At 47.9% G+C, this 12813-nt stretch overlaps 1 protein-coding gene across 7 annotated transcripts in view; it reads right to left on the bottom strand.

The window, feature by feature from the left end:
* Positions 1-12813, bottom strand: part of Plxna4 (plexin A4) — a 568362-nt gene that overhangs the window by 76715 nt on the left and 478834 nt on the right. For all 7 annotated transcript variants that reach the window (XM_035451557.1, XM_027391406.2, XM_035451558.1 and 4 more), the window contains one exon: positions 3628-3828. In XM_035451557.1, the coding sequence (XP_035307448.1) occupies positions 3628-3828 (201 nt within the window). The remainder of the gene's footprint in view (positions 1-3627; positions 3829-12813) is intronic.

The raw sequence follows: 12813 nt of genomic DNA, 5'->3' as shown, positions 1-12813 counted from the left end.
ACCAGCACTGCAGTGGGCCGGTGCCCTTTGCAGCCCACTCATGCTCGTGACCACCAGCCTGAGAGGAGGTGGCAGGCTCTATTATTAGCAGCGCTTGACATTTTCCTGGAGTCTTGGTCTAAAGTAGGCCATGCATCCCCACAGCGGCTCCCTCAGTGGCTGCCTGCAACCAATCCCTCTGCTCCTCCTACTGTCCCCAGGAGCTAAAGCCACTGGCCCCAAGCCTGTCCCCAAATAGTGGATCTGGAAGGGATCCCATCTGCCTTTTCTGAGACCAGAGGCATGCCCACAACAGGGCTTGTTTTTCAGGTCCCCACTCTTTCTCTGCTCTTCTCTGACACCTTTGTCACTAATATCCATTTGCCAACTGAAGCCAGTCCCTCTCCCCATCAGGTAACTTAGGGATTTAGGAAAAACAAACAATCCCTTCTATACACTCTGCCTGCCTGCCTGCCTACCAGGGTGCCTGATCACAGCTGGTCCCAGGGACAACACAAAGTGGGAAATAAAGTAGTTCCATGGCTGTGTTTTGCCCAATTTTTCACTACAGGGTGTGTTGATGGAACTGGATTCAAAATCTGAATTCGAATCTTGGGAGCTATGAGCCCAGGGGAAAGCAGTGGCTGGGCCCCTCTGGGTTTCAGAGTCCCCTCTGTTAACAGAGTCCAGAAGATACTACCCAGCTCTGTTTCTGTACCATGGCACCCTGTTTCTATAATTCTGGGAGTGGGGTTTGCCCAGATTAAGGAGGCTACATGGCATCCTGGCTGAGATCCATATTACCCTGGGATCTACCTACACTCCTTCTTGGCCCTCCCAAAGAGAGGCTCCTGGGGAAATTCAGGGAGGGCTGAGTCCTCCTGAAGGGTGGGACTCCAGGGGGCCTAGCTGGGACTGGGACCCCTCCTACTGTCTGGAAGACAGTAAGACAGTAGGTCACCCCTCTTACTGTCTCAGAGACTTAAAATTGTCCTATCACCAGGGTTCTTAAAGTGAAAAAGGTCACACAGGGAGAGATGGCTGTGAGAGCCCTGAGAGTTAGAATTAGGCTTGCCGAGGACACAGCAGGGAACCTCTGCAGCTCCTAAAGGGCCCAGTACTGTCTGTGGTGGTTGTCAGAGCCTTGGCCTCTGTATGCGTCAGTCACAAGGTTCCATGCCTTCCAGAAGTAGATCTAGAAGTGCCTAGAGCCTAGAGCTCAGGAGCATAGGGAACCATAGGGCTTGAAGAGCTGTGTTTCCAGATGAGAGGGTCCCCATGGGGAGCTGTGTCACTTTTCAGTCCTTAAACCCTGAACTCAGAATTAGACAGATAAGACAGATACCCACCCAGTCCTGTCCTGCTCCCACTCATGCTGCTGGGTGCTAGCACCAAGTACCTATGGAAGAGGGAACAATGCTGGCCTGCCCCTTTGTGCCCTCTTTCTTAGGCAGCCCTAGTGTCACTGTCATATCCAGAGAGTCTCCAGTGACTACCAAGGGCATTTGGTCTATGGTTGTTGATGACATGGCACTTGGACCTGCTTCTGACCCATCACCGAAGAGAATGGACAGCCAGTCTAAACCAGCTTCCTGGAAGGTCAGTTAGTCTCCAGGCCACAAAAGGAGGTTTATAGGGGGCTTAGGGGATCAGGTTAGGCTAGGCATAGGGTTCTGGGGGAATCTTACGACATTGTGACCCTCTCTCTGTTACCAAGGTCATAGACTCTGTCCTCACTCCAGACATTTTCCTACACCCTGGGGCAGCTTCTCCCAGAAAGAGAGGCTCTTTTCCCCATAGTCTGAAATTTCACTGTATCTGCAGAATCCAGTGATTGGGGGTGGGGGGTGGGGCTGGCTTCCCCTCTCCACTAGTGCCTTCTTGTCTGGGGGAGAATTACTTGAGCCCTGGGGCTGATGTGTTTGGCCTCATGAGTTGTGAGAAAGTAGTTAAAATCTCCTGTGCTTGCAGGTTTAGAACACTGCAGAAATCTGAAAACTAGCTGGTTGTCCATAGATGGAGAGCAGGAGAGGAAGCTATGGAGACAGATCAGCCCCTCCACTGCTGAGTGACACGAGCAAGAATGTGGGCTTCTCTGAACTCCAGTTGTTTCCTGGACTACTTCCTGCAAGAAAAGTAGGGGTGTTCCTAAGCAGTCCTTTTGTGGGGGACTCTCTAGGCCCTGAGTTACACTCTCAAATAAAGCCATAGTGTTTACCTACTTAGTAGTAGCAGGATGAGTGACCGGGAGACAGTGTAGCACAGGAGGAGGACCCCAAAGTCAGCCAGCCCTGCTATTCACCACTATGTGACCTTGAGCAAGTCAATCTCCTTTGAGCAGGGACAGGTTGCCTGGAAGCAAATGGAGCTTCAGTTTCAGGGTCTGCCCTTGCCCTCAGGTGCCCTGCTAAGCCTTGTCCACAAATCTAATTTCATGCTTCTTACATTTGACACTAAAGAAGGTACCCACATTCCATCAGTCTCAGCTCCCCAAGCCTGAATCTGCACCCCCTCCAACCTGGGCCTTGTTCTTTCCCTCCCTTTCTTCCTTCTTCTGCCTTGGACTCAGTTTTTCTTTTTTCATGTTTTTCTTTCCTTCTTCTTCTTCTTCTTCTTCTTCTTCTTCTTCTTCTTCTTCTTCTTCTTCTTCTTCTTCTTCTTCTTTTTCTTCTGCTTTTGAGACAGGGTCTCATTCCGTTGCCCCCTTTAGACTCAGACTTGTGATACTCCTGCACCAGTCTCCCAAATGCTGGTGCCACAGGCATAAGCCATCACACCTGCCTTCTGTCTTCTGTTTTGTACGGTGAAGAACCGTACGGCTTTTCATTGCTGGAGCAGGGTAAGTCTGTAAGTCCTTAAACCAACATGAGTTGCTCTCAAGCAAGGTGAAGAGAAGGGAGCCCCGATGAGTGAAAGGGAGCAGAGCCAAGGCTGGAAGGCAACATGAGAAGGAAGGGGATAAGCTGGGCAGGAAGGGAAGGGGCCCATAGTCACGGAACACTGTGTTCTTTAATGATCCAGTGCACAGCTGTTGGCAGCGTGGGTTCTGCTGACCCCATCAGCAGAACTTAACTATGAACCTTGTAAACACTGGGCAGGGACCAGCTGATCCAAGGCAACTCCCAACCATCAGTGGTGCTTGATGGTGACACTTGGATCTGTTCTTGCTAAGACACAGCTTTTGTGTAGGTTTAAAGGAAGCGGTGGGCTTCTGTAGGCCTAAGTACAACACTCAGGTCAGGCTGGGTGAGAAGGAAGGGCCTAAGGCTTCTAGAGCAGCTTTGGAGAAGGAGGAGGAGGAGGAGGAGGAGGAGGAGGAGGAGGAGGAGGAGGAAGTTCAGCTTCCTGTAGTTACATCTGCACATAGGCAGAGCTCTGGAGCCCTCCACCAGCCCAACAGTATGTCTTGTGCAGGTAACCCTCGCCCCGACATGGCTACGGTCAGAGTCCATAGCTGGTGGACTATTTGGTGGTCCTAGAACCCATTATACCATGGGTTCAGGGGCTGGATTGCACAGACAGAGTAGAAGTAGGAGAAGGGATTCAGGTAGGCAGGGTGTGCAGGAATCTACAGGATAGCAAGCCCAGCAGGGTGGAGCTGATGGAGCTCACTGAGGCCCAGAACACTGGGACAGCAGGGGGACTCACAGAGGTGTTCTGACACTGCACACTGGAGCTGTTGAAGCGCAGGGCAGGAACCCTCTGCTCAGTGCCCTGGATGTTCAAGATGCACTCGTAGCCTCGTTGTCCCGACTGAGGCTGTGGGAGGTTCTTAGCCTTCAGGGTGATGGGCTTGATCACCTCTACTGGTACCAGGATCTTGTCCACTCGCAGCAGCTGGGGGCAGTCCTGGGGACAGAGGGCATGGCTCAGCTTGGGCATGTGGGAAACCAAAAAGACAGTGACATCTACAAACATTACAGAGATGTTGGCATTTGCTGGGCCCTGTTCTGGGGAGAACCACATGCCCACCCTCAGAGAGTGCGGAAGGAGCAAGGATGAGAAACGCCAAATCTTAGTGTCACCATCTTGAGGCCACGCCTCCTGGAGCTATCCTTGGTTAATTTTAATACCAATTTATACCCCAGATCCCTAGCAGGCCTGTGGTCCCCTCCCAGTTCCTTTCCTTCCTTGGCAGAGACTGACCCTGCTGCCTGGACACCCTGCTCCTCTGGGGACTGATGGCATCTTTGCCTGCCAAGCTCCAGGCAGCCAGGAGTTAGGACAGATGGGCCATATGGGAAGCTACACATGGAGGCAACAGCCTAGGCCTCAGCTCTGCCCATGGAACTCAAATCTGGAACACAGCTGGGGAAACTGAGAAGGCCTCTAGAATGTGGGCTGAGTATGGCATTTAGCAATATTCTGGAATAGTATTCTGTGGACTCTTCTGTCTAGAAGCTTCTGACTAAGTTCTGAGGATGGTTGGCACTGAGGAAATGCCCCTTAGAGCAGATTCACAGTGCTGTTCCTCGATGCCTGCAATGGGACTGTTAACCATGCAACCACAGAGGGTCTTTGCTGGGGAAGAGGCGAATCACTGGGCCCCTTTCTCAAGCACTAACTTGAGAGGCCAGAATGGGCTTGGAGAATAATGGAGTCAGAAGATGGGATGGGTATTCTTGGATTTATGGCAGGAAGATCCCATCATCCCCCAGATTCTGCCCTTTCTCTTGGCATTGCCCAACCAGATGACCTCTGAGCAAATGACTATAGAAAGCATGGCACCCATGTCCTTCCTGGGGATAGTCATACACAGTCTCAGCTGAGGCTGCTGCTCTTCTCCCCAGGGCCTGTCTTCATGGAGTGATATTGATGAAAGAAACCATGAGGGAAGTGTACTAGAAGGGCCTCATAGGTCACTGGAGGCTGTCTCTCAAAGCAAATGAGCCATTGGTTCCCTATGTTACCGAGAGCTACACTAGGACAACATTGAGCTTCTGACCCTCTTCAGTACACCCCTACATGAAGTTTCAATATCCTTTTGTCCATTAGGTAGGACTTGGATATCTTGTCCATTTGAGAGTAGCTCAAAGGGGAGCAGCACACGCATCCCTTAGGGAACCCCCAAATTGTTGAAAATAGGGACTTAAAGAGATCCTTGTAGGCCACATTCACAGTAGCATCAGTCACAATAGCTGAGAGGCAGAGATACCCTAAGTGTCGGCGGATGAATGAAAGGATTAAAAAAGCATGTCATACCCACACATACAATGGAAAAGTACACAGCCTTAAATAGGGTGAAAATTCTGACCCGCATAACAATATGGTTAAACACTGAGGACAATACGCTAAGTGAAATAAGCTAGCCCCAAAGTGACAAATTCTGCGTGATTCCATGTGTGCAGGGCAGCGAGAGTAGATGCTCCGAGACAGAAGAGAGAATGGTGATGGACAAGTAGGGGGAGATGGAATGTTGCTCCATGGGGAAAGCTTCAGCTGGGGACCATGGGATGGGTGTACACAGTGCATATGTACTTAACTGCACCCTCAAAACATGTTAGAATAGTGTTGTTTGCATTTATCTATGTCACTACTATTAAATACAACCAGCCGAAAACAGGAGTGGCGAGGTCTCAGGGCAGCCGGGGAGTAGGGGCAAGGACATACCACAACTTTGAACTTCCTCTCACAGGAGGTCTCAAGGTTTTGAAGAGGTGGCTCTCTGGGAACTATGAGGCACCCTCCCACCTATCTGATTCCCCATGCTCTGACAATACGTGAATGTGCACACGCAGGAATGGTTCCGTGGAGAGGCTGACGCTTGGGCTGAATAGGGAGGTGTGTGGGGCTGGAGGACTATGGACAGCAGTTCCGTGAAGAATGGGGAGTCATGAGCCAGTCCTTGGGTACTGTAGACCCACCTCTGCCTAAGGCTCTCAGGGCTGCCTTCCCTCCTGGGAGCTAGCCCTGTGACTACAGTTGGTGAGAGAGCCAGGGAGTGCTGGTGCCTCTCACCTCTACACTCCCAGCAGATGTGCCTGCCACGACTGAGCCCAGGGAATCTGGAATCCCAGACTTCTCTGAACAACCTGACTGATCCCCTTCCTAAAGGAGAAACTGAGTCAGGGAGAGGCAATAACTCAAGTGTTAGCAGATGGGTGGACAACTGAAGAAGCTGAGTGTTTGCACCCCCATCCTTCCCCCTGTGTGGAAGAATAGGTTCTGTAAGCAGGACCCTCTCTCTCTGTATGGAATCTCTTAGTCAGTTGGAGTGGTGAGATCCACTCGAGCTAGGCTGGAGCCCTGCCCTGTCCAGGAGATGTCAAGAGCTAAACCCTTTGTCACTTGTTCCCTGTAAGATTTCCACCAAAGCTTGTTAGGAGTGCTCTAATGAGTCCTGATTAGCAATGGCCCCATAAAGGCCTAGTTTGCATATAAAAAGGTTGGCAGTTCTGAGAGGAAGTTCATTAATAATAATTGGAGAGGCCCAGGGATGGGCTGGACACATCTTCCTCTAAGTAGTACTGATGTTTGACCCCAGTGCCCCTGCTTAATTGAAATGTAAAATGGCAATTTTCCCCTAGGCAACAAGGCATGAAGAGGCCGTCTTCACCACCTTGCCCTTCCTCCTACCCATCATACCAGAATGACCTGCTGCCTGTTAAGATGCCAGGTGCAAAACCACCTACAGACTCGAACCTCAATGGGAAATGTCAGAGAAGGGGCCACACTCCCCTAGGACTTGAGTCTGAAGCCCTGATCCCCAGCCCAAGGGCTTAGGAACTCTGACACTTTGGTCATCGACCTTTGGGGTTCCTCAGCTAGAGAGAGATGCTGGGAATTAAGTTGTAGATTCCATGGTTCCTTCTGTTGGTTTCTTAATCAAGAAGAGCTCACTAGTCATTGGCTGGCCTAAATTCTGAGGATGAGCAGTCTTCTTCCAAATGTATGTTCTGGAGATTTCATGAGTTATTATGTGCAAGGTGGCTGGCTCAGAGAGAGTAAGCATCCTTTTTCCTTGCCTCCTTTAGCCCAGGCTGGGGTCTATCCCTCTTCTGTTCCCAGTTTCTACCTCCTGTCCACAGGACCTATCTAGCCCATGCCCATCTCTCTGCCTTTTCTAGAGTTATAGCATCAGTTCTCAGCAGCATAGCCCAGCCTTCTAGACTTCATGTCTCTTGCTGGACCTGGCTCATCCCAATACCTTAATGTGCCTCAAGCACAGGAGAGACAAGTAGAGAGGCACATCCTCTGTCCATGGCTCTCCTACTGGGAATCCTCTCTGAGACTGTTCTGCTTTGGTAGGCAGGACCCTGGAATCTTGAAGTAGGTTAGAATGGCATTGCTTTTATTTGTATATTTCACTACCCCTAATACCAACCAACCAACAAACCTATAACACAAAGGAGTGGCAAAGTCTCAGGGCAGCAGGAAGAGCAGTGGTGAGGACACACCACAGTCTTGCTCTTCCTCTTATAGGAGGTCCCAGGGCTCCTCTTTTGAGGATATCCCCACAGGGAGTCTTAGTGGCTCAATCCCCATGCCCCCACTACATCCATCTGGTCCCTTGCATCTATCTATCAGGAGAAATAACATCCTCAAGTTTCATCGCCATATGCTCTGAGACAGGAGACCCACTAGGCAACTGTATGGCCAAACTCTCTCTTCACCCATGAAATGAAGACATGGTGTAGACTAGGTGATTTTTATAGTCTTGGCATATATGCTATAGAAAAACACATTTGGGCTTTGTCCCTGGTTCCTGGCACATAGCTTCTAAAACCCTTGGAGTTTCTTGAATGATTGTGGTGACAGGAACTTTCTGTTGTTCCCAATAAGTCACTTCAACACTATTTGAGTTTAAGCCAGTGGGAGAGCTCATCTGAGTGAGGATGAGGACTGCTTGATAGCCCACTATGGGCTGACAGGATCTTCCCAGATGCTGCAGAAGAGAGAAGAACTAAAGGCTGAGTTCAGTGTCAGTGGCCAGGGTGGTTAGTGGATGTTGGGAGAACCATTCAAGATCAAACTGAATGCATTTCTCCTCCTCTGATCTTACAACTGTTCTCTGGAGTAAGCACGCTGGTTGAACTTCAAGCAGAGTTAGTCAGCCATGCCTGTGTAAAGGGACTGCCATAGGAACCCCACATAAGGAGCTCAGGAGATGCTCGCTGGTTCCAAGTACTTGCTACTCTTTCAGAGGACCAGAGTCTGGTTCCTCAAACCCACACCAGGTAGTTGGTCAGACCCACAGGTGACCATGTCTTGTGACTTGTGATTGTCATACTAAGTGGGGTGAGTGTATGGAACTGAGCCCTTTTAACTCCTGGGATCTGACACTAACTCCAGTAGATAGATAACATCAGGATTGAAGCAAATTGTAGGCTTCCTAGCTGGTGTCTGAAGAAGATTAGAGAACAGATGAGTAAGGGAAAGGAACACACTTGGTGTCATGAATGTGACGTATGAAGAAAATGGCTTGTTTTCCTTTCTGTCCTAGATCCATTATTAGCCCAATAGATGATCTGAGATTCATCAATAGAATCCTTTTGAAGCTCAATTTTCCCATCTCTACAATACGAATTATAATATCTCCTCATAAACAATGGAGAACAAAGAATAATCACACACACAAACACAGCATGATCAAATCTATTTCTTTACATGCTAACTTAAAAAAAAAACAGTATTGCTCAGTTAATTTAAAATGTGGTATTTAAAATACCAATCAGCTGAATAAAACAACAAGGATGATAGGAGACTTTACAAGGGTGTGTGGTTATTTATCAATGATTATTTTAATCACTGGCATTTCTTGGCCCAGTGTCTCCTAGCATCAGATACTGGATCTGGTAGGCATTTTGTGCTACTGTTGCAATTTTAACTGATGTGGTTAACTTGGTACAGGGATTCTATCCCTACCCCCATCACACATACCTTCCCATCTTGTTTTGTAACACAACTCATGCCATCATCCTGATGTTTCAATGAAGATGATTCAAATAAGCAGTAACCTCAGTACTCACAAACGGTGAGTCAATATTTTCTCCTGCTCATCTTATTTTCAGCCACAAATGATTATCTAACCCCATACTGATTCCCTCCAAAACACACTGCCCTTCTCTTTTCAAAGCAGGTATTTCTCTGAACCATCATTTGAAAGGGGCCAACTCTTGCAGAATGGAAAACACCTGCATTTGACAAGATTATGCGGAGACTTGAATGTGTGCAATAAGAAGCAGTCTCACCCTGTGGCTACATTTTGCAGTTGTAAGAATAGACAGAAGATATGGAGGGACAGTGGCTTGAGGCACAAACAAATATTTAATAGCCTGAAATTCTGGAGGTGGATCCAGACAACTCCAGGTCCACAGTCAGACTCCTTGTATACCGTGGTCCTCATTTAAATGCACACACATGAGGGTAGAGTGCCCAGTGCAGGGAGCAAAGACAATGTATGGAAGCCTTTCTATCCACCTTGTCTGGCTCACCAGTGGCTCCTTTGGGCAGAGATGTCAAAGCATATTTAAATAATTGAACAAGGACATAAAAAGTGCTCCTGGTCTGGGAGAGAGAACACTGCCTTCAGGGCTGGGGCTGCCTGGGGCTGCCTGGGGCTGCCTGGGGCTGCCTGGGGCTGAGGGGACAGGTTTGTAGATTTACAGCCCCTGGTGTATTTGCAAGATGAAAGCTCTGTTTCACCCAGTTGTCACAGTGAAACTGGGAGAATGCAAAGCTCTAGGGGACAGCAGATCTAGAGTGGCTAAGGAAAGCATGATTTGCAGGTCACTTCTTCTCCCCCAATACCACTTCAGCCCCGCCCCCATCAATTCAAAACAGGAGCTGGCCCAAGTAACCCTAACAACTCCCCAAATTTATATTCACCTTCTCAGACCTCTGATGCTCAATACATAGACGTAATGCACCATATATTTTCTTGCTGTTCCCCAAGTTTATAATGCCATTAGCATGATCTACGATTGGCTGGTTTATGGAGAGAGCGAAGTAATAATACAGAAAGGAAATACCCATAACCCCAGGGGGGAGGGGCAGGTGAGATTGATGGAAAGTGCAGTTGTCTGGAGAAATGGCAGCCCAGTAATTGAATACCTGAAAGGGGGATGTGTGCCTGGGTTGGAAACAGGTTTTTGAGCTGGGTTTGGCTTTGTTTTCTCAAAGGAGGGTTAAAGGCATGGTGGAGGTGGGCACCAGGAATGACTGTGTGCTGGAATTAAAGCAGAATCATTAATGGGGATTGCTAATTTCTCTCCAAAGTCAAGCCTGGGGTAAATGCCTTTGGCCTTTATCTTCCTTTCTGGTTCTGTAGTTCTAGACTGGACTTGACCTTTAGGGTCCTAGACTTCATCATACCTGTCCTAAGGGTAGGACATCTCAGTGGCATCAGGATGTTAGGAGAACCTTTTCAAGTACACCACTGAGGAGCAAATAGAATGGATTTCTCCTCCTCTGATAGTACAGCTGTTCTCTGGAGTAAGCACGCTGGTTGAACTTCAAGACGAGTAGTAGTACCTGGAACCGCCTCTCTGAGCATATTCCCCTGGGAGCCACCCATGAGTGTATAACTTTCCCAGCTTGGTGCCTGCTTCAGTAGCAGTTCACTGCGATTTCTCAGCTCCGATGAAAAACAATAGTGCAAAGCTCACTGAGGACCACCTCTTGCCAATGGATTTGTTTTCTATAGCTGTTCATCTTAATCATCGTTACCAAGTGTGTTTGCCAGATGGATCTGTTCAGGTGAGGCTGTGGAGGAGCCAGCAACTCTGTGCAGTGCACACAAGGACAGAGGCTCCTGCAGCCCTGTTAATTGCTGTCCAGCCAAAGGCCTTGTCAATACTGGGACAGGACTGAGAGCAAGCAGGGAAACACTGCCACCCTAGCATGCTGTCACCTCATCTCTCCTCTCCTCTCCCTTTGTGTTTGCTGCCCAGGCTCTGGCAGCTGATCTAAGGGTCTATGTTGTTATCACAATGCCATCATTAGTTGAAACAAAACCATCCCTTGTAACTGGGATATAGTTACTATAAACGACATATGTTACTGGGCATTCTATTTCTAATCATTGTAATTATGCCTGAATACTTGCTGTTCATAACACAACCACAATGGTCCACCAGTTCTCCATTCCAGACCAGTAACTTCGCCTGAACGTGCTCTTTGTTCAGGGGGAAAAAGTAATTCAACACCCCTGGTGGTAGCCAGTGAAGCCAGTGTTGAAACTGGGAGAGGCAAGATGAAAGCATTCCTGAGGATTCAAGATGGGAGATGAAAAGCCACCTGGCAGCCCCTCTGGCCAAACAAAAAGCCCCTATCTGCATAGCCTCACAGGGTAAAGGCGAGTGAGAACCCAATGGCTTCCTTGTGGCCTGACTCCTCTTACCAGCATTCCAAGAGGGCCTTGGCCCCAATGTCTAGAGGAACTTCAGGCTCTAAGACTATGAGTCACTCAATCAGATTCTGTTTGGAGTTCTAAGTCTTGACTGGACATTACCAGAACACTGTCTGGGTACTCATGCCATTAGAACATTCAGTGAACCCTGAGAGAGAACAGTTCTTGGCTGTGGATTTCTCTTAGTGTATTCCAGCTTGCATTTATGTGCAAGCACGGAAACAGAGAGGCTGGGTAGACCAGTGGCATTGTATCAGATGCAGATCTGAAGATCTCATAGATAGATACCTTTAAGCCTCAGCAGCTTAGGCATGAAAGTTCTAGGGCATTGTAAGATAACAGTTACATCACAGCTGCTGTAGTTTGGGGGCTGGAATGACCTACTACAGCTCATGATTTTAAGGCTTATTCCCCAGAATGATGCTATGGGGAGTTGGCAGTGGGAACTTGAAGTGAGGGTTTACTGAAAAGTCTTAGGTCATGGGGGGAAGGGAGGTGCCCTGAGGGGAAAGGTGGAGCTTGGTCTATTTCTCTTCTTGTTTTTATCCCTTGGCCATCATGAGGTAAGTTGCCTCCCAGCAGGTCTGAAAGGAACGGGGTCCTTCCAACCATAGATTAGAAACTCCAAAGCAGTGATCCAAAATAGACCTTTGCTCTTTTTGGTTGGTTTTTCATTTTTCTTTTATTTCTTTGAGATTATACTATATTATTTCTCCTTCCCCTTTCCCCCTCAAGTCCTCAAATATACCCCTTCTTTGCTTTCTTTCAAATTCATGATTTTCCCCATTAATTGTTGTTACATGCATATATATTTTCCTAAATATAACCTGCTCAGTCTGAATATGTTTCTCATATGTGTGTTTTCAGGGATGGATAACCAGTGGGAGTTCTCTTCCTAGGGGGAGACTATTTCTCCCACACTCAGCAGTCTTTAGTTGCCTGTAGTTCTTTGCGTAGGGCTGAGGCCTCACTAGTAGGTTTATCCCTGTCCACTTTGGCATGTCTATTGTCCTTGTTCAGCTTGTGTTTAGGCAGTCATGTTGGTGAGACTTTATGGGTGACACTTCTGACATTTCTAGGAAACAGTCTCACAGCAGACTCCCCAGCCCTTTGACTTGTGAAGTCTTTCTGTCCTAACCTTTCTTCTTTTTAAGTTGATTTATCTTAGGAATTTGTGACAGTGTCACAAAGCTGACCAACACAACAGCAGAAGCTTAGAATATTAGCCAGTGAATAACTTCTCTGACATAAGAGATAAAACCCTCTTTCTTCTGCATACTTCCCCTTTGTATCCTTTATTCCTGCTATAGTTTTATATCTGGAAACAAAGAAAGAAAGAAAGAAAGAAAGAAAAGAAAAACAAACAAACAAAAAAGCTAATGGCATTAAAAATTGCTAAATTTATGCTTGGAGGTAGGGGTTCTGTTTTGAGTTCTGAAAACAATGACCTTCTCTCACTGAATCCAAATAGTTAGACTTAATCA

This window comes from Cricetulus griseus (assembly GCF_003668045.3).
Source record: "Cricetulus griseus strain 17A/GY chromosome 1 unlocalized genomic scaffold, alternate assembly CriGri-PICRH-1.0 chr1_0, whole genome shotgun sequence".
In the NCBI taxonomy this organism is placed as follows: domain Eukaryota; kingdom Metazoa; phylum Chordata; class Mammalia; order Rodentia; family Cricetidae; genus Cricetulus; species Cricetulus griseus.
The sequence above is the reverse complement of the archived record's forward strand: the minus strand, read 5'-3'. Positions and strand labels throughout refer to the sequence as shown.